We start from the raw sequence: 20,200 nt of genomic DNA on the forward strand, positions 1-20,200 counted from the left end.
TGCTGACTTCACAGAACATTAATTATTCTCTCTCCTTCCAACTTTTGGGAGAGACTATAAAGATGTGGTATAATCCCTTCCTTAAATGCTTGGTAAAATTCAACAATGAACCCATCTGGGCCTGGTGCTTTGTTTTGAAAGGTTACTAATGGATTCAATTTTTAAAATAGATACAGGAGGGTGCCTGGGTGGCTCAGAGGGTTAAAGCCTCTGCCTTCGGCTCAGGTCATGATCCCCAGGTCCTGGGATGGAGCCCCGCAGAGGGCTCTCTGCTCAGCAGGGAGCCTGCTCTTCCCCCCACTTGTGATCTCTGTCTGCCAAATAAATAAATAAAATCTTTTTAAAAAAAACAGATACAGAGCTATTCAGACTATTTCTTCTTGTGTGAAATTTGGCAGAGTATAACTCTCAAGGAATGGATCTACTTCATCTAGGTTATCAAATTTGTGGGCATGAATTTGTCCACAGAATTTCTTGATTAACCTTTTAAAGTCCACAGGATCTGTAGTGATGTCCTCTCTCTCACAATTGATCAATAATTTGTATCCTCCTTTTTCATTAAGTTAGCCTGGCTAAAGACTTACTGATTTTATTGATCTTTTCAAAGAACCAGCTTTTGGGTTTATTGATTTTCTCTAATTTCATACTTTCAATTTAACTGATTTCTGCTCTAATTCTTACTGGGTTTTTTTTTTTCCTTCTGCTTACTTCAAATTTAATTTGTCCTTTTCTAGTTCCCCAGATGAAAGCTTAAATGGTAGACTTTAGAACATTCTTCTCTATTCTAATATATGTATTCAATGCTATAAATTTCCTCCTAAGCACTACTTTTGTTGATGTTATATCATTCTCATTCAATTCAAAACACTTTTCAGTATCTCCTGACCCATGTATTTTATAGGAAAAAGCCCTTACCTTATTAGTCATCTTTAAAAAAAAAAAAAAATCCTGGTCTGGTAACTCCAATATTCCTTCTATATCTGACTCTAGTTCTAATAATTGCTCAGTCTCTGTATTTTTTGTCTTTGAGTGACTCTAGTTCTAATAATCGCTCAGTCTCTGTATTTTATGTCTATGAGTACACCTTGTAATTTTTTGTTGAAAGACATGATACACTAGATTATAGAGCTGTGGTAAATAGGTCTTTAGTAATGTAGTGGTATGGTGGTGTTTGGAGGAAGCATTTTCCAGTCCTATGATCAGATGTCAGTTTCTCAGTGAGCTGGTACCTCTGGACTATGAACTTCATCAATGCTTCTCAGTCCCTACCTTTCCATTCCCCAGAGATGGGACAGGATAGCTGGAGTTACATATTTCCCTTTCCCTACATGTATGGCTAGATGGGCTCAAATGGATTTTTCCCTTACCCCAGGTGGGAGACTAGAGCTGGCTGATGTTGGGTATTTGCCTTCCCCTACTTCGGTTAGGCTCTATTAAAATAGTTTCTCCTGAGAGCCTGTCTTGTTAAGAAAAGCAGAATACTCTAGTTTGTTTTGAAATAATTCCTTCCCCCTGCCTTCCGCTAGAGCCACAGGGTATTTTTCTCCAATACTAATTGTGAGGACCTGGTAGAGCTCCTGGAGGTAAAACTCACCAGAGTGTGGGTGTCCCTCCCCCATGACTAGGTTCTCCTACAGTTTCTAACTCTCAAAGAGTTGTTCACACTAGCATCAGATTCATCATTATAGTTTAAGGTTTTCCTACCCTGGCACTGGTTGCTGCAGAGGTTTCTGCTTTAGTAAACTGTGATTCCCTGTATCTTCCTTTCACTCCAATTTTCAGGGCAGCAGTTTACCCTGTGACTTCAATTCCCTGAAAAATCTAAAAAGAGTTGATTTTTTTTAGTTCAGCTTTTTACTTGTTGTTAGGATAGAATGGCAACTCCTAAGCTCCTTCTTTACATACTAGACTGGAAACCAGAGATTCCAAGTTTTGAGATTATATTTTCAATTAATGTTTTTTATTTGTTGTATTGTACTATATAGTAAGATTATTAACCCTTTGTCTCATTTTACAAATATTTTTTCCCAGTTTATAATTTATCCTGAAATCCCATTTTTATCATTTTTGGAAGCACAAACGTTTTAAAACCTTATGTTATTAAGTCTATGAAATTTGCCTTTTTGGTTTCTGACTTTATGACATGCTTTGAGAGTCCTTTCCACTATCAAGATCACATTACCTTCACATATATATTCTTTTTGCATTTTTATGGAACTTTCAGTTTTTACGTTTACTTTCTTATCCATCAGGAATTATTTTCTCTTCAGGTTTTATTAAATGACTGGCTGTCACAAAATCACTTACTAACTAAATCCATCATGTTTCAACTGATGTAAAACTCCACCTTTATCTTTTTTTTTTCCAATTTATTTATTTTCAGAAAAACAGTATTCATTATTTTTTCACCACACCCAGTGCTCCATGCAAGCCGTGCCCTCTATGATACCCACCACCTGGTACCCCAACCTCCCACCCCTCCGCCACTGCAAACCCCTCAGATTGTTTTTCAGAGTCCATAGTCTCTCATGGTTCACCACCCCTTCCAATTTACCCAAAAGCACATACCCTCCCCAATGTCCATAACCCTACCCCCCTTCTCCCAACCCCCCTCCCCCCAGCAACCCACAGTTTGTTTCGTGAGATTAAGAGTCACTTATGGTTTGTCTCCCTCCCTATCCCATCTTGTTTCATGGATTCTTCTCCTACCCACTTAAGCCCCCATGTTGCATCACTACTTCCTCATATCAGGGAGATCATATGATATTTGTCTTTCTCCCCTTGACTTATTTCGCTAAGCATGATACGCTCTAGTTCCATCCATGTTGTCGCAAATGGCAAGATTTCGTTTCTTTTGATGGCTGCATAGTATTCCATTGTGTATATATACCACATCTTCTTGATCCATTCATCTGTTGATGGACATCTAGGTTCTTTCCATAGTTTGGCTATTGTGGACATTGCTGCTATAAACATTCGGGTGCACGTGCCCCTTTGGATTACTACGTTTGTATCTTTAGGGTAAATACCCAGTAGTGCAATTGCTGGGTCATAGGGCAGTTCTATTTTCAACATTTTGAGGAACCTCCATGCTGTTTTCCAGAGTGGTTGCACCAGCTTGCATTCCCACCAACAGTGTAGGAGGGTTCCCCTTTCTCCGCATCCTCGCCAGCATCTGTCATTTCCTGACTTGTTGATTTTAGCCATTCTGACTGGTGTGAGGTGATATCTCATTGTGAACTCCACCTTTATCTTAGACTAAATGCCTATATATAATAACTGTGTGTTTCTAGACTTTGCTCTGGCAGAAAACAAAAACAAAAACAAAACACTGGCAATACAGACAGCCTGTAAAGGAAACTGGATAGCTGGAGACGGGCTGTAAAAGACTAACTTCATTGTTTACCCTTGTGAATTTTATTCCATGTGCTTTGAATTACCACTCAAAAACATCAATTAAAAAAATTTTAAGGTCTGGTTAATATACATGGTGGAATTATCCAATATTTCAGCTTTCTGCAAATTATACCATAACCCCTGTATGCACCTGAACAATACTTGAAATCATGGATCTACCCTGATTTTTAAATTGGGAACTATGAGGGGTGCCTAGGTGGCTCAGTCATTATCAGGTCATGATCCCGGGGTCCTGGGATAGAGCCCCGCCTTGGACTCCCTGCTTGGTGGGAAGCCTGCTTCTCCCTCTCCCACTCCCCCTGCTTGTGTTCCCTGTCTCACTGTATCTCTCGTAGTCAAATAAATAAATAAATAAAAACTTTAAAAAAAAAATAAACCAGGAACTATGATTTAATCCATTCTATTTTAAATGAATAGCGAAAGTGCCCCAAATACGGCTTGCGCTACGTGTTTTTCTGCCATTTAATAGAATAAAACACACGACTTGAAGGGGGAAAAAAGTTCTGTTTAAATCCTTAATTAATCCTTAATTATGGTAAATAAAGCTACTACTTCAAATGCATAAGAACTTCAGATACTGTCAATTCCTTACAATATGTGTTCCTAGATCCAGCCATCACAGACATATTTTGCTTTCATCTTCTTCAGAATCTAATCTTTCCATTCTCCTGCAATCTGATTATTGTATTTTGAATATTACTTTTCTTCATAATTTCATTTCAATGTCGGATAGCAAATTGACCTCTGTTGTCACCATAATACTGTAAAGCAAATTGGCTAAAATAAAAGAAATATTCATCTGGCAGGAGATGGAAAAAGTTCACCTTTAAGTCATTCTCTTTAGGATCCTCTCCCTCAAACTATTTTCTAAGCAACTGTTAAGGCAGACCCATTTAGTAATTTTAGCCTTCCTCCAAATAAAAAATATTTTCAAGCACTTGAAAATATTCCTCCAGGGGAAGGAATGGGGAAGGGGAAGGGGAAGGGGAAGATGACCTAGTATTTAGTACCATTGGCATACTCATTAATAATTACACAAATTAGATACTATCGCTGCACCATGTAATTCTGCTCTCACTACCAGCTCTCCTAGGTACTTTCCTACTCTTTTTTTTGTTCCTAATAAATAAACTCCTTTAACACGTAGAAGATGCACATTCTACATATCTCCTAGGAACACTAAGTGAAGATGTAGGAGAAAAAGCAATTCTTCTAACAGAGTCTAATTAATTAGCCTTAAGTTTTAAAACCCCTTGCATTTCATAACATTATCAACCTCATTTAAAAGGACTTGCCAAACATCACATTACTGAGGGCAGAAATAGGTCTACAGATAAAAGGTCCTTTGCCCTAAATATGCTACTTCCCTCCATGTTAAATTCAATACCCACAGAAAAGTGTCTTTGCATAATACAGTGAAGGAAGCACTCCACAGTACAACAAATGAATACTAGTAATGTATGTTAAAAAGAAGAAAAAAACCATTTAGTATTTATTTATTTGACAGAGAGAGAGAGAGAGAGAGCACGCGCACAAGTAGGCAGAGAGGCAGGCAAAGAGAGAAGAGGGAGGGAAGCAGGCTTCCTGCTGAGCAGAGAGTCTGATCCCAGGACCCTGAGATCATGACCTGAGCGGAAGGCAGCGGCTTAACCCACTGAGCCACCCAGGAACCCCATTTAGTATTTAAAGAAATAATTTTCTATTTTCTATACAAGAAATAATCTCAAATATGTCAAATGAGACAAAACTTTAAAAGGGTGCCTGGGTGGCTCAGTCGTTAAGCATCTGTCTTTGACTCAGGTCATGATCCCAGGGTCCAGGGATTGAGCCCCGCATCAGGATCTCTACTCAATGGGGAGCCTCCTTCTCCCTCTCCCACTCTGCCTGCTTGTGTGCCCTCTCTCTCCCTGTCAAATAAATAAAACCTTAAAAAAAAAAAAAAAAAAAAAGCTTCTAGGCTACAGGTAATATATTTCTTTTTCTTCCAAGTCTCTAGAGCCTTGCCTCACACCACAAAGCACTTTTTGATGGCCACCTACTAAAGGATCTCTAGAGGATCTCTACCATCCAAGATTCAGCCCAATACATAGAGATCAGAAACACCTACTACTAAAATCTGGGCACTTTCCATAAGAGACCCCTTATCAGATGAATTTACTCTTATTAGCCCAAGAATTCTGAACCTTATCAGACTCCGTGTTTCCCCTCCATAAAATATTTTCCAACTTCTGCATTATCACCCTGAAATGAAATTAATAACAATCTTCCTTACAAACAATTTCAAACAAAACCATATATCCTAAATATAAATGTAAAAGGAAAATGAAAATAACTTATAAGTATTTCAATATTAACCCTGAAACAAAAGTGAACTAGAAGACATATAAAAGTAATTAGTACATGAAAATGACAGCAAAGTGGTTTGTGATGCAATTTTCCAAAACTGCAAATAACTCTTGTTCAAGTTGTGAACAGAACAAATCTTCTTTCACACAACATCTGCATGTGGAAACAGAGACTGGAAAGTTCAGTCTCAGTTAAAACCATTAGTTTATATGTAAAATGGAGTTTCTAGAGTCCAATAATTATAAATACACAAATGTCAGGCAGGATATTCCTAATCATATATGACCTGGGAACAATCTTTGCTCACAGTAGCCCAAGCACTGCAAAAAGTATAATATCCCTAGTCCCCACCCATTAAATGCTAGTGGTTAGCCCCAACCACCAAACAAAACACTAGCCTCCCAACTTCCTCCAAGAGGGCACTCCCCATCTGGACCTACTTCCTTAGTCACAATTTGACTATCACAGTATAATGTCAAGAAAACGCAGAAAGCATGGACTAGTTTCAGTTATTTCACCTATGAACTATATGGTCATTGGCAGTGAGCCCCCTAAACCTTAGTTTCTAGTATATCAAATGGGGATAAACACTACCTACACCTTTTGGGTTGTAAAGGTTGATTCCACAACATGTGCTTAGCACAGGGCAGGTGGTTTCCAGCACATGGCATATTGAGATGTATAAAGGAGGCGGCTGTTCCAGATTGAGAACAGCAAAAAGTGATATGAATATGGAAGAGTCTGAAGATAAAATAAGCGTACAAAATGAAATTTAACACAGAGCAGCCTAGGGACATTTGAGAGCAGCCAACAGTCCTACATATCTCAGCAACCCCTGAAGGCATATATTACAGTGAAGGCAGTGAAATAATATTCAGAATGAATGACCCCCAAATTAAGAACACAAGAAAGATATCTTTAAGATACTTCCACAGTACATGGCTGAAATTCCATAAAGCTCCAATACAAACAAACTTAACAAACAAAGCTCCAATACTAACAAACTTTTCAAACTTCCCTTGGGCAATTATCCTATGCTATAGCCTTGGAAACACAAAAGATATCGAACATACCATGTCTGTCCTCAAACATTTTACCATCCAGTAGATTAGACACCAGTAAAACATAGCCATAATATAAAGCGGAATGAAATAAGCATTGAATAGAAATTCAACTAATAAATTATGGGGGCCAAGGAAAAATTATGAATAATTTTCACTGGGGAAAATCAAGGATATCCCATGGCATAGCACTCTGAAAAACAAAGATTGTGATAGGTAGAGAATGGAGAGTAAATCATTAAAGAAAAAAATTAAGTCTGGGGGAAAGTGCTGGGCATATAAATACAACTTGGTTCAGAGAAGAGAGCTAGGGAAAAAGTAGGGGTCCAAAAGCGTTAGGAAAGCAGTAAAAACTCAGGTTGTAGAAACATTTCAGGACCTGTTCATGGATGGATTTAAGTGCTATTCAGATGAGTCTAAGTTTTATTGGGCAAGAGTACTAATGGTACTAATGTGACACACCTGATCCCCAAACAATGCTGAATAATAGCCAAAAATAAGATTCCAAATACAAATATTCATTAACGAGATTCCTGAAACTAAAATACATATTCTTAATATGAATAAATAACAAAAAGAACCCAACCCTAAAGTAGAAACCAACTTCTGGGCTCAATTCTTAAGTAAAAATAGTATTACTAAATTTATTGAACCTGGGAACTTAAAAGAACTCAGAATAATCTTATACATGCCATCCATCTTCTTCCAAGCAAGTTGGTGAACTTCCTAAACATGTTATTAGCAGCGCCTCATGTCACTCTGGAAGGCAAGAGGTAAGCTACAGTATTATTAGTCCCTTTTTACTATGAAGAAACTGAGGAACAAAAAGAATAAATTACATGGTCACAAAATAAGCTGATTTCTAGGACTTTAATTAAAGGCTTGAAGCCGACATTTCATCCTCTATTCTTTGTACCACCTGAGTATTACAATTACCTTTTACTGTCCTGTGAACTGGGAAGAAGGAGAAAAAAAAAAAAAAAAAGACAAGACTAAACTTGAAAATCAGTTTCTCAATTTGGTACTGCCACCAAAAAAACTGTTTTTAAACCCTATCTCCTGAAATCACGCGATCTGCAAGAACTGCAAGGAGCAGGCAGTAACCCAACCTCCCCGCATAAAGACAAATGTACAGCAGAGCAGGTGAGGAATTCTAGGCCCAGTTTTGACTTTGAATATCTGGCAGTCTCAGATGTGTGTCTGTAAAACAGGCTTTGCAGATGTTGCGACTGGAAAGATGCTCTGAGAGGCCCAAAGCAGTGATACCGATACACCCACTGCTGCAAACATGAAATCCAATGCCATCCTGCTCTGCCCCTCCCTGCACTGCACCACGCACCACGAGACTCCTGGTATACACCGAGGCCTGTGCAAGGATCCTCCCGACGTTTCCCTTAAAATGCCCTACTTTGATGATGCCCAGGATGCTGGGCCTCAGTGAACGGAGGCGACACGGGATATGGCTACACGCATCTCAAAATCCTGCCTCCCCAGATTCTAGGGCCTGATTCAGGAGTCAATCGGACACAGAGTTCCTGCTATTTTTTCACACACCTCATCACAATCCCTACCCCAAGTTCCCTGTCTCAGCCTCCCGCCACCCCCTCTTCCCCTCCACGCCAGCTGGGCGTCCCAGAGATGTAAAGAGGAGGTGGAGGTTCGAACGCAGAGGCCCGGGCCGCGAGGCTTTCCGGCGTCGGCCGGGGTCCCGACCGCCCAGCCCCCGGAGCACTGCCGCCCAGACCCGGCCTCGGCCGACGCGCCGCCGCCGCCGCCGCCGCCTATCAGCGGAGTGCAGGGGCGGGGCCGGCTGGGTTCGGCGGCAGCTCGGCCGCGGGCGGGGACGGGTGGGGACGGGCGGGGGACCGACCGCCGCGCAGCTCCAGCCGCTGCGCGCATACACCCGGCCCGGCTCCCGAGGGCGCCAGCGCGGCCCCGGGGAGCGCGAGGAGCCGGCGAGCGCGCGGCCTGCCGTTGGCGGCCTGGTCCGCCACGCTCGGCGCCCACCCGTCCCCGAGCTGGGGTCCGAGCCCCCGGGAAGATGGTGTCCTGGATGATCTCCAGAGCCGTGGTGTAAGTGCAGCTCACGGCGCCCCGCCGCCCGCGCCAGTCCCGGGGAAGGCGTAGGGAGGGGCAGGGGCTAGGAGAGGGGAAGGCCCAGGCCTGGGCAGGGGTGGGCTGGCTCGGCCTCGGGCCTGCCCGGGGGCTGGGGGCCCTCGGCCTCCTCACCCTGGTCCACGTCGCTGCGGGGCTCCCTGCGGCGGACGAAGGCCCGGCGGCGGCGGCTGCGGCGCGACCCGGCTGCGTGCGGCGCGGCGGCCCTGCTCCCGAGGCGCTGGGCGGGCGGGCGCGCTAGGCAGAAGGCGCGCGCTCCCCGCGCTGCGCGGCACCGCCCTGTGGGCCTGGGAGCGGCGCGCCTCGCAGCGGCGCCCTGCGCAAGCTCCGCAGACGCTGAGCGCGGGAGGCCCGGCGATCCTCCCAAGGATGCGGCGGCTGCGGCGGCGTCGAGCCTTTGTATCCCGCGGTTGGTGTGGTGCGGTGTCTCTCTAGGCGGCAGAATGCCATTCGGTCACGTGTGGTAGGAGGAGAGATTTGTCTAAAAACCTGAGACCGCTCCTAGCTCAGATCCCTGGGAGAGAGCCCAGTTGCCCCAAGATTTACAGCTTACCTAGAAAGACGCTCCTATGGAATGGTGACGCCCGTTTATTCGCCCAGATCGCAGAATTTGGCCCTATCTTGTCGGAGATGTTTGCTTAAGTGATTGAGAGGCTGCAGGTGCCTGTTGCCTTTATTCAAATTATCGGTTAATTTCACTGTGCTCTTATCAACAAGTGCTACAGGTACATTAAAAAAAAAAAAAACCGCAACTCCACTAAAAGTATTTGTTTCACTACAATTTGAACTGATTTTCTCTGTTCCTCCTCACCTCACCAACCCCCTTCAAAAAAAAAAATCTCAAAGTAAACAATGACGTAGGTACAGCCTGGAGCCCGTGGATTCATTATTCATGATCTCTATAGGAGTAATATTACCTCAGTACCTTTGTGAAATGCTTTTGTGAGGCGGCAGGCTTCTCTGATTAGCTTTAGAATGTGGAAAAAATAACATTACCAGATTTTCATATTTTGTTTTTCACTGGGAAAAAGGAGCTAAATGTTCTGCGAGTTTTGGTTTTTGGGGAGTGAATCAGTCACATAGTAGCTCTATTCAACCTGATTTTCAATAGCCCTCTAAATTTATATTTCATTGCCTTAATGAAGTTTGTCCTACCTCCCTACAGTTTCTAAATTTAAAGCTTCAGAGCTTCCTGCGTTCATGTGTACAGAACTAAAAATCGGGAAATAAAAACATCCTACATATGTCTTCAGATCTTTTTTTTAGCCTTTTTAAGCCTTTGAGTGTCATTTACATAATACAGGTATACCTTCCTTAACCTAGCAGGTGTATAATAGGTGTGTGTCTGCACCTAGATATTGTATATCAAGTATGTGTCTGCACATAGTAATTGAAGTAGCTGTACTATATATATATTTTTAACTTCTGGTTTCCTTTGACCAATTTTCTTTTTTTTAACAGAAAATCATGAAGTACTTTGATGCAGTTTGCATTACTCAACTCAAATTTTTGTTTTTGATCATTGACTATGAATATGAAAGTCTTTTCTAGGTGCTACCTATAACACAAAAGTTAGTAACAGTGTTGATGTTAATGAAACTGACAGTTCAGATATACTCATACCAGTACAGATAACAATGTCAAGTCCTGTAAGAGTTACACCCACTGCTATAGGGGTTAGATAAAGAGGGGATTAAATCTGGTTGGAGAATCAAAAAAAAAAAAAAAAAACACACAGGGGAGATTATATAAGGACCATCTGAATTTAGACAGCCAAAGATGAAAGAATAAAGGATTCCAGATAAAGAGATCATTGTGAGCCAAAACACAGAGGAGGGTAAGCCCAGATAAGTTACAGGGAACTTGAGGGACTGGAGAGAGAGGGAGCTGGAAAGGTAGAATTGGGCCTGTTTTCAAGGAATTTAAGGAAAAAGTGATAAATTGTGTTAGGCAGTGGTGGCTTTGCATTGGAAGATTCTCTCCCTTGCTGAGTAAGATGGTTGTAAATGAGGAAACACTGAAGACAACTGGAGAGAGGAGATTAACGCCTACAGTGCTAGAATCTATGGAATTTGAAGTGTGAGGCAAAAGAAAAGAAACAAGGGAGAAAAAATTATAGAATTGTATTTCATGAGCCATTGAACCATTAGCGGACTAGAAAACACAATTGTCAAGAATAATAAGCATCATTATCTTTTGCCCCTGTGCTCCTGGGTTTTTCAGTCTCTAAGCACTAAATGCTTTCTACTCCCTTTATTGTACCATAGGGACACAAAAGCCCAATCCCAGGATGGACACACACTTGGAAACTTTTTTTCATGCCAGGAGATAGAATTTATTTACATTCTTTTTAACCCACTGGTACAGCCAGCTGAGTCCTGAGCCCGAAGAAAGATCAGACAGTTCTCTCAAAGTGAACCTTTGGTGGCATGCGCAGGGAACACGAACTTCCATAACCAGAGCTCCCTGTGTGCATGAGCACTTTCTCCCCAGACCTTGTAGTAAATATCGGAGGAAGAACGCTGGCTTTGGAATCAGATCTGGATGCCACTTAATAGCTGCGTTCTGCTGGGAGATGTGCTAAACTCATCCGAGCTTCACTGCCTTCTTCTTAAAGTGGTTATAATATTATACTGCTATTAAAACTGTTGTATTAAAACTATTGTAAGGTGATGTAAAACACCAGATGTGTTGCCTGACATTTATTCTGCACTTAAAAAATATAATAGATACAGATATTTCTTGTGGGGGAGGGGAATAAGATAGTGTAGAAAGAAATTATATTATAATATATTATTAATATGTTAATAATATATTATTGTCATCAGGAAACCTGGAATTTAGAACTAGCTTTAGTTATAATAACCACCTGAATAACCTTGAGTCAGCCTCTCACTGATGAGGGTCCTCAGTTTCTTTCTCTGTAGAGGTAAAGGGATCTAGTAATTTGAACTTTCTTGTACAGGTCTAGCATTCTGTATTTGTATGAAATAGTATTATTTTGTTTTGTTTTTCCATTCTGTTTAAAGTCATTTTTAACTTTGCAGGCAAGATTGAAAAGTTAGTTAGCAATCATTAAGGGATAGTAGTCTAATGAGATTACCAAGTGATATTTTGTTCATTTGTGATTACCTATACCTTACCTTTTGAAACATGACTCTTACAGGATGAGAGAAATCCCACTTTTAGAACTTTCCTTACTTGGGTATGTATCATATGGTTAAAATCAGGATGAAAGACTGCCGAATTCAGATATCAGCTATGCCATTTATTGACTACAACCTACCCCATAGGATTAAATGTGTCCATATACATAATGTTTATAGTCCAGCATTGGACACATGGTAAATATTCAGTATTAGTAGTTGTTATCAGAACAAGGGAGAACATATTCCCCTATAGTCATGACATACTGAATGTTTAACTGTTTTCAATTTACATTTTTCTTTGTCTCATTGTAGGTGACATAGTTGTAATTAGAGTATAGTTTAAAAAAAAGTTTTATATTATTCTTACTATATTGTAAGCATCTTCTGTGTTCTCTGAAATCATATTTTATCTCTTCTGTAATCAGGCCAAAATTCATGATTTTCATAATCATTTTTTAAACTTTCCTTTTAGATCATATTTAATATTTCATTATCATAACTAAAGTTAATTATAATGTACAGTGAACATCATTTATGTATACTTTTTTCTTTAAGTATTTTCTTAGGCTGAATATCCAAGAGAAATATTTGAGTCAAAGGCTATGAATATTTTTATGACTATTGATATGAATTGCCAAATTGCTGTCCAAAAGGATGTTAAATATTTTACATTGCCACCAACAGTATCTGATTACTATCTTTCTCACGGTGTAGCCAGATTTGGGTGTTTCAATTTTTTCATATTTTCTTAGTAAATATGACAGATCTAATTGTTTTCTTTTGAATTTTACTGTTAGCAAGCTTTAATATTTGTCCTGATATTTCTTGTATCTCCTGTTGTACAAATATTCTGTATGTACTTTACCCATTTATTTCTTGGTTACTTGATAATTACTTGTTTGTCTGAGCTCCTTATTTAATTAACCTTAAATCACATTTGATTTAAATGTTTCTCAATCTACACTTTTCTTTAGATATTTTATTTTTTAGTTGTAAAGAGGATTTATAGTCTTAACCCAGTTCACCTTCTTCATTTTTTACATTGTGATTTCTTTTTCTTCTAAATATAGAATACTAATTACTCTAGACATTTGGTAAGTACTACTTTCTCATATAGAATTAGATTAATTTGGAGACCTTTTTAATTGCATATGTCTGTATTTCCCTTTTTACATTTATAACACTTTTATTTGGTTTTGACATAATTTTATTATCTGGCAGAAGTAAGTTGATCCTCTTCGATTATATTTAATGGGTATCTTTAAAGTCTAAATTATATACCTTAAAAACCATACTCCAGCAGTTTTCTCCCTTCTTTCCAGCATGTTTTCTCACTCTCCTGGATCTTTTGTCAGCAAACATACTATCATTTCTCCCATTTAACAAAAAATTCTTTCAGCTGACTTTTCATCTTACTATCCCATTTCTCTCTCCCATGCCTTTTAAAGCAAAAACTCCTCAAAAAAAACATCAATATACACTTTCTCCACTTCCTCTCCTTTGAGTCACTCTCAAACCCAAAGCTGGGTAAAACCCAGCTTTACCACCAACCACTCCACTGAATTGCCTATTCTCTAGGTCAAGAGGTGACCTCCATATGACCAAGTTGTTGGGTCCTCATCTAACTTATCAGGAGCTTTTGGTACAGTTGCTCACTGTGTCCTTGACGTGCTTTCTTTACTTGTTTCCAGGAAACCTTGCTTTCGTACTCTTCCTAACTCACTGGCCCTCCCTACTCTGTCTCCTTTGCCACATTCCTCCACATGCCCTGACTTCTTAAAGTTGGCAGGTGCAGGAGTTCACTTCCTAGATTTTTTTTTCTCTTTTCTATAAGCACTCTCATAATTCACATCTCCAACCCAGACCTCTGTGCTGAACTCATGATCATACGTATTTTCAGGTGCCTACTTCAGTTGGAAACATCTGAAAGTCCTCTCAAACTTAAGACACCCAAAACTGAGCTTCTGCATTTCCTTCTCAGTCTGGCTTCCCTGCCAGCCTGCACCAGCTTAGTTAATGACAGCTTAGTCCTTCTAGTAGGTCAGTCCAAAAACCTTGGGATTATCCTTGATACTGGTTTTTCTCTCATTGCCTGCATTGAGTCCTACAGCAAATCTTGTTGGCTCTACCTTCAAAATATACACAGGATCCCCCCTGTTTTCATCACCTTCACTTATGTTACTCTAGTCCAAGCCAGCATCATCTCTTAAAAGTATTATTGTAATAGCATCCTGCTTCTCCCCTTTGTGTGTTGAGATCATGTAGGATTAATGAAAAACATCTTGAGTAATTTTTAAATCCTTGTGGAAGTTTGAGGACAGTCACAATTTATAAGTGATACTTTTCTCCCTTGATAGGAGCTTTACATACTTTTTAAATGGTTGTAAAATCTCAGTGATGGCTAAATTTATCATCTTTTAATTAGGTTAAAGTAGATTTTATTTTCTAGTTTTGATAAGATTTATCATGTGAATAACTGAAGTGTTTAGTATTTGTGTCTAAGAATAGGATACTTACAGAAATTACACTTAGGCCATGAGAAATAAGGTAAATAGGAGCAAGATTTTCAAGGAAATTTAGCACATTGAAAGCTTAAAAATATAATTTGTCATGAATGCCCTTTAAGAGATCATCTTTTCTGTTCCTTCGTTAAGACAGAAAACACATCCTAAACTATTGGGTCTTGTTTTCACTGCAGAGGCCTTAACTTCCAACAAGATTCCTTTATTAGCCTTCATCTCAGAAACAATTTGCTTTTGTTCATTTTTTGTGACCATGGGTATATTAACTATTTCTTCTTCCACTGCATTTTTGAACCCTTTAAGGATGGAGATTTTTATATTCTCCTCTTTTGGTATAGATTATAATGTTTACATAAAGAGTATCTTATAATAATAATGGCATAAATAGGTAATTTAAATATCTTAAATAGGGGCATCAGGGTCGCTCAGTAGTTAAGTGTCTGTTCAGATCATGATCCTAGGATCAGGGGATTGAGCCCGCATCAGGCTCCCTGCTCAGAGGGAAGCCTGCTTCTTCCTCTCCCACTCCTCCTGCTTGTGCTCCCTCTCTTGCTGTGTCCCTCCCTATAAAATAAATAAATAAAATCTTTTAAAAATAAATGAATAAATGTCTTAAATATGTCACTGTTTTGTCAAGTGGAAAAAGACTACTGCTGAGTCTCTGTTAAACAGAACATGAACTTTTTATGTCATCAATTATGCCTTTGCACTAAATTAGCCCTTTTGCGTATTTATAAAGTTAAGTAAAAGGTTATAAGTAAAAGTTATTGTGTTACAAATGTCTTCATGTTTACAAAACGGTTAAGAGTTTATGGATACTTTTATCCCTATTACTGAAATAAAGTTATCAGCTTCAGTCATGTGAAATTTACAGCGGCCACTAAGACTGAAAATCAGGTGAAATAGTGTACTTGCTAAGAGACTGTGAACAGAGAAAACAGCAGTTGGGATGGAAATATTGAAAAATCTAGCAAAAGATTTTAAAAACAGACTAGCTAATGTTAGAATATTATATGACCATTCATAATGATATGCAAAGCATTTTTAATTTCATTTGAAGATCTTTTAAATATGGCTAGGTTTCTTAATCTAGCACTTTTGCCATTTTGGACTGGATAATCCTTTCTTGGGGATGCCTGTCCTGTTCACTGTAGGACGTTTAACAGCATCCCTGGCCTCTCCCTCCCTAGATGCCTTTCGTACCTCCCAGTTATGACAGCCAAAAATGTCTCCAGATATTGCCATATGTTATTTAGTGGGCAGAAATGCCACTGGCTGAGAATTACTCCTAAATGAAAAGAGAAGAATATGTATGGGAGGGAATGAACTAGAAGCTGTGCGACAGGCACCTGGGTAGCTGGCTCAGTTGGTTAAGCCTCTCTCTCAGGTCACTGGTCTCAGTGTCCTGGGATAGAGCCCCAGGCCTCTTGGAGCTCCCTGCTCAGCGGGGAGTCGGCGTCCCCTCTCCTTTTGCCCCTCCCCATGCTTGTCCTCTCTGTCTCTCTTTCTTTCTCTCTCAAATGAATAAAATAAGAATAAAATCTTTTTTAAAATGCGGTACCGGGGGCTCCTAGGTGGCTTTGTGGATTAAGCCTCTGCCTTCAGCTCAGGTCATGATCTCAGGGTCCTAGGATTGAGCTCCACATCGGGCTCTCTGCTCAGCAGGGAGCCTGCTTCCCCCTCTCTGCTTGTTGCTCTGCCTACTTGCTATCTCTCTGTTAAATAAATAAATAAATAAAATCTTCAAAACAAAAAAAAGTATGGTGCCACTAGACCCTTGTGGCTATTTAGATAGCTAAACATTAAGTTCCTCAGTCTAGCTACATTTTAAGTGCTCCATAGGCATTCGAGCTTAGTAACTACCTGTTAGACAGCACAAAAGTAAAACATTTCCATCATTACAGAAAGTTCAACTGAAGTGATCCCTTACAAGGCACAGTCTGCTCAGCATTTCCATTTGAAAATGGTTTTGTTGGCTGCTCTAGTGTACTTTGTGGGAAAAAATTACAGGCTATAAAATGATATTTGGGAATTCATAAGCATCTCAGGATATCTCTTGCTTAGGAATTTTCTATATGAAATATTGTTGCTGATCTTAATTTTTTTAGTATTTCAAAATTAATTTCTATTTCAGTATTTACAGAGAAGTTTGCAAAATTGATGAAAATTGCTGATACTGTGTACTTTGAAAATAATTTATATAATCATATATTCTGCTTATTAACTCTCATATTCCCTACTTTCTAAATTTGTAAATAAAGTGTAGTTTATAGGTTATAGTTTTCTTGGTCCAGTAAGTTGCTCAGATATTAGGATTTGAAACCAGAGCCAAGGGTTACCAGAATATTTGCTCTTCTACCATTAACAGTTTCATCAGTTGTGCAAAAGCAGAGGTACTGAGGAAATCATGAAAGCAAAAGTCATAGGGAAAAAACTAAATGTAATAGGTTTGTACTAACCAATAGTTCAAAACATAATTTCAGGAAGTATTCAAGTATATTATTGCTGAGAGCATTTATGTTTCCAAGCAATGGTAAGTCCATTTTAGGAAAGAATTATTCTCACCCATAAACAAAACCAAGCATTCTGCTGTGGGACATGTCCTTAACCTTTTATCATGTCCCATTTCTGAGGAATGTATTAGGTTGCTGGGGTTGTTATAACAAAATACCAGAAACTGGGCGGCCTGACCAACAGAAACCTATTGTCTCACAGTTCTGGAAGCTAAAAGTCAAGGCGAGAGTATCGGTAGGTTCCTTGGTTCCTTTTGAGGGCAGTGAGGGAGAATCTGTTCCAAGACTCTCTCAGCTTCTGGTGGTTTGCTGGCAGTCTTTGTCATTCCATGACTGATAGATCATCACCCCATCTTTGCCTTCATTTTTGTGAAGGTCTCTGTGTCTAAATTTCTCCTTTTATTTATTTATTTATTTATTTTTAAAACAAGCTGTGGCTAGTTTTATTAAAGAAAAATTCTGCATGATTTACTTTCACCAGTCTGTCCTGGCATGCTTCTAATGATATCAGAATCACCTGGTTCAATGATAGCCAGCGTGCATACTCTGTAGGATTTCCCACATGCTGTGCCCAATTCAATATTATTGCCACATAGTGATGGACACCAGTTTTGGCCAACATGGCATAGTATTCTATTTCAGATTTCCTCAAGGCCAGGCAGTTGTTGGCGAGGATGACCAGCTTCGCTTTGCCATGTCTGATCATTTTCAGAGTCTGCTTGTACCCCAGCACGAACTTTCCACTTCTCATAATGAGCTGGAGCTTAGAGTTGATCGATTCCAGCGACTTTTTTGTCTTCTTTGAGGCGACCATCTTCCTGCCTTAGGTACGAGTCGGCCCCAACCAAGAGCAGCCACCCTAAATTTCTCCTTTTTTTTTTTTTTTTAAAAAAAATATTTTATTTATTTATTTGACAGAGAGAAATCACAAGTAGACGGAGAGGCGGGCAGAGAGAGAGAGAGGGAAGCAGGCTCCCTGCTGAGCAGAGAGCCCGATGCGGGACTCGATCCCAGGACCCTGAGATCATGACCCGAGCCGAAGGCAGCGGCCCAACCCACTGAGCCACCCAGGCGCCCTAAATTTCTCCTTTTAATAAGGAACAGAAGTCTCTTTGGGTGAGGACCCACCATGCTAATTACCTCATTTTAATGTGATTATCAAATCAGGTTACATTCTGAGGTAGTGGGGATTAGGACTCCTTCAGATCTTTTTTGAAGGCGCATGGTTCAGTTTATAACAATCTCTTTTACATATCCTGAGAAAAGCTAAAATGCCAGGGAGGTTTTAAGGATTAGATTAGAAAAGGGAAAAATTAATGTCTAACAAAATAACTGTCTTAATTTAAGAGTTGTCGCATGGTGGAGACAGTAGTGATTTTTCCCTTATTGTGAATATAAGGTTAGGGCAATAGGTGGATGTTATAGGAAAGACAGTTTTATTTTTGTATATAAGAGAAAGCTTTCTAATACCCAGAGCTGTTCACCATTGACTCTGACAGTCTCATGAGAGCAGTGTGTTCTCTATCACTAGGGGCAGGAAAGGGAGAGTAGAACCCTCGATGAAGATCTTGTTTATATTACTTGTATGTTTCCTATGGAGAGCCATAGATAAATTACTTTTCTGTGAGAAGCTGTGAACTGTTTTGTATTTAATAAAACTGCTTAGATATTTACAAAGAATAAACTGATGGTTGACCAAAGGAAGGGAGGTGGCGGGATGGGCAAAATCTATGAAGGGGAATGGGAGACAGGCTTCCAGTTATGGAGTGAGTAAGTCATAGGAATAAAAGGCCCAGCTTGGAAAATACAGTCAATGGTATTGTAGTAGGGTTGCATGGTGACAGATGGTGGCGACACTTGGGGTGAGCTTAGCACAGAGAAATTGAATCACCATCTTGTACACCTGAAACTAATGTAACATCGTGTGTCAACTATATTCAGACAGTTAAATAAAATCTAAGGTTAAAGAAACTACTTGGTTATTTAAGTAAATGAATACATTACCCTTGTATTACATCAGTATCTGTGATGATTAATAAGTGGCATTCTTTGGCATTAAAAAATAGCATGAATGTATACAGCACTGAATAAATTATATGCTAAAGATTCTGCTAATGTGATACTTTTACATCATCAAACTTCAATCACTGATCTTTAGGATTCACAAAATTTTAAATACACTTTCACCATAACAGTAGAGTGGATAAGCTGTCTTCTTTTCTGTGTTTAAAACTTCCAGAGGCCCGGGGCGCCTGGGTGGCTCAGTGGTTTAAGCCGCTGCCTTTGGCTCAGGTCATGATCTCAGGGTCCTGGGATCGAGTCCCGCATTGGGCTCTCTGCTCAGCGAGGAGCCTGCTTCCTCCTCTCTCTCTCTGCCTGCCTCTCTGCCTACTTGTGATCTCTCTCTCTCTCTCTCTCTCTCTCTCTGTGTCAAATAAATAAATAAATAAATCTTTTAAAAAAAAAAAAAACTTCCAGAGGCCCACAGAAACACTAGGCAGTAGGCATTCTTGAGTGTGGATTTAAAGAAAGTGCAGATATGAGAACAGAAGAGAGCTTGTGATAGTTGTCTACTGGGGGTCACAATTGCCATGATCAGTTCTTTGCTCCTTTGTGCCTGTGGTTTTTGTTTCTTTTGGGGACACCAACTAATCTCAGTATTGGTGAACAAACCTCCTAATTGTTCAGTATTTGTTTATTTGGGTTTTTTAAAATCATTAATTTTCATCAACCTTAGTTTTTATTTCTGGTTTTCAGAAATATAAATCCTTTCAATTTTCACTTTATATACCTAAATTAATCTTGCAAATAGAAATGATGGTAGTTTTAAGGTGTTTAATGAATAGGGGAAAGTACCCTTTAAAGATACAACCCTAGATCCATATAAAAGGGCCTTAGAAGAGTATAAATCTTAACCTGAAAACATTAAGGCATTAATGCCTTATAATAATAAAATATATATAATAAATAATAAAATTCTATGAGAAAAATGGCCTGAAAGCTTTTTGTAAAAATATTCTGAAAGGATATCTGGTCTTTTCCTTGCCAAGTAAATGAAAGAAATACAAATTGGAGAT

General features: G+C 39.6%; 2 protein-coding genes and 1 pseudogene across 3 annotated transcripts in view; 1 reads left to right on the top strand and 2 right to left on the bottom strand.

The window, feature by feature from the left end:
* The window catches only part of JMJD1C (jumonji domain containing 1C), a 315,974-nt gene extending 306,891 nt beyond the window's left edge, over positions 1-9,083 (bottom strand). The window contains exon 1 of the mRNA XM_044239615.1: positions 9,054-9,083. The gene's annotated coding sequence lies outside the window, so the exon portion shown is untranslated. The remainder of the gene's footprint in view (positions 1-9,053) is intronic.
* REEP3 (receptor accessory protein 3) overlaps positions 8,742-20,200 on the top strand; it is a 99,148-nt gene continuing 87,689 nt past the window's right edge. Inside the window, exon 1 of one of the 2 annotated variants that reach the window (XM_044239617.1) lies at positions 8,742-8,897. In XM_044239617.1, coding sequence (XP_044095552.1) covers positions 8,866-8,897 — 32 coding nt within the window. In that variant the 5' untranslated portion in view covers positions 8,742-8,865. The remainder of the gene's footprint in view (positions 8,898-20,200) is intronic. The other variant, XM_044239618.1, reaches the window with a different exon arrangement.
* On the bottom strand, positions 17,570-17,984 carry LOC122898530 (annotated as a pseudogene).

This window comes from Neovison vison, chromosome 2 (genome assembly GCF_020171115.1).
Source record: "Neovison vison isolate M4711 chromosome 2, ASM_NN_V1, whole genome shotgun sequence".
NCBI classification, from domain to species: Eukaryota; Metazoa; Chordata; class Mammalia; order Carnivora; family Mustelidae; genus Neogale; species Neogale vison.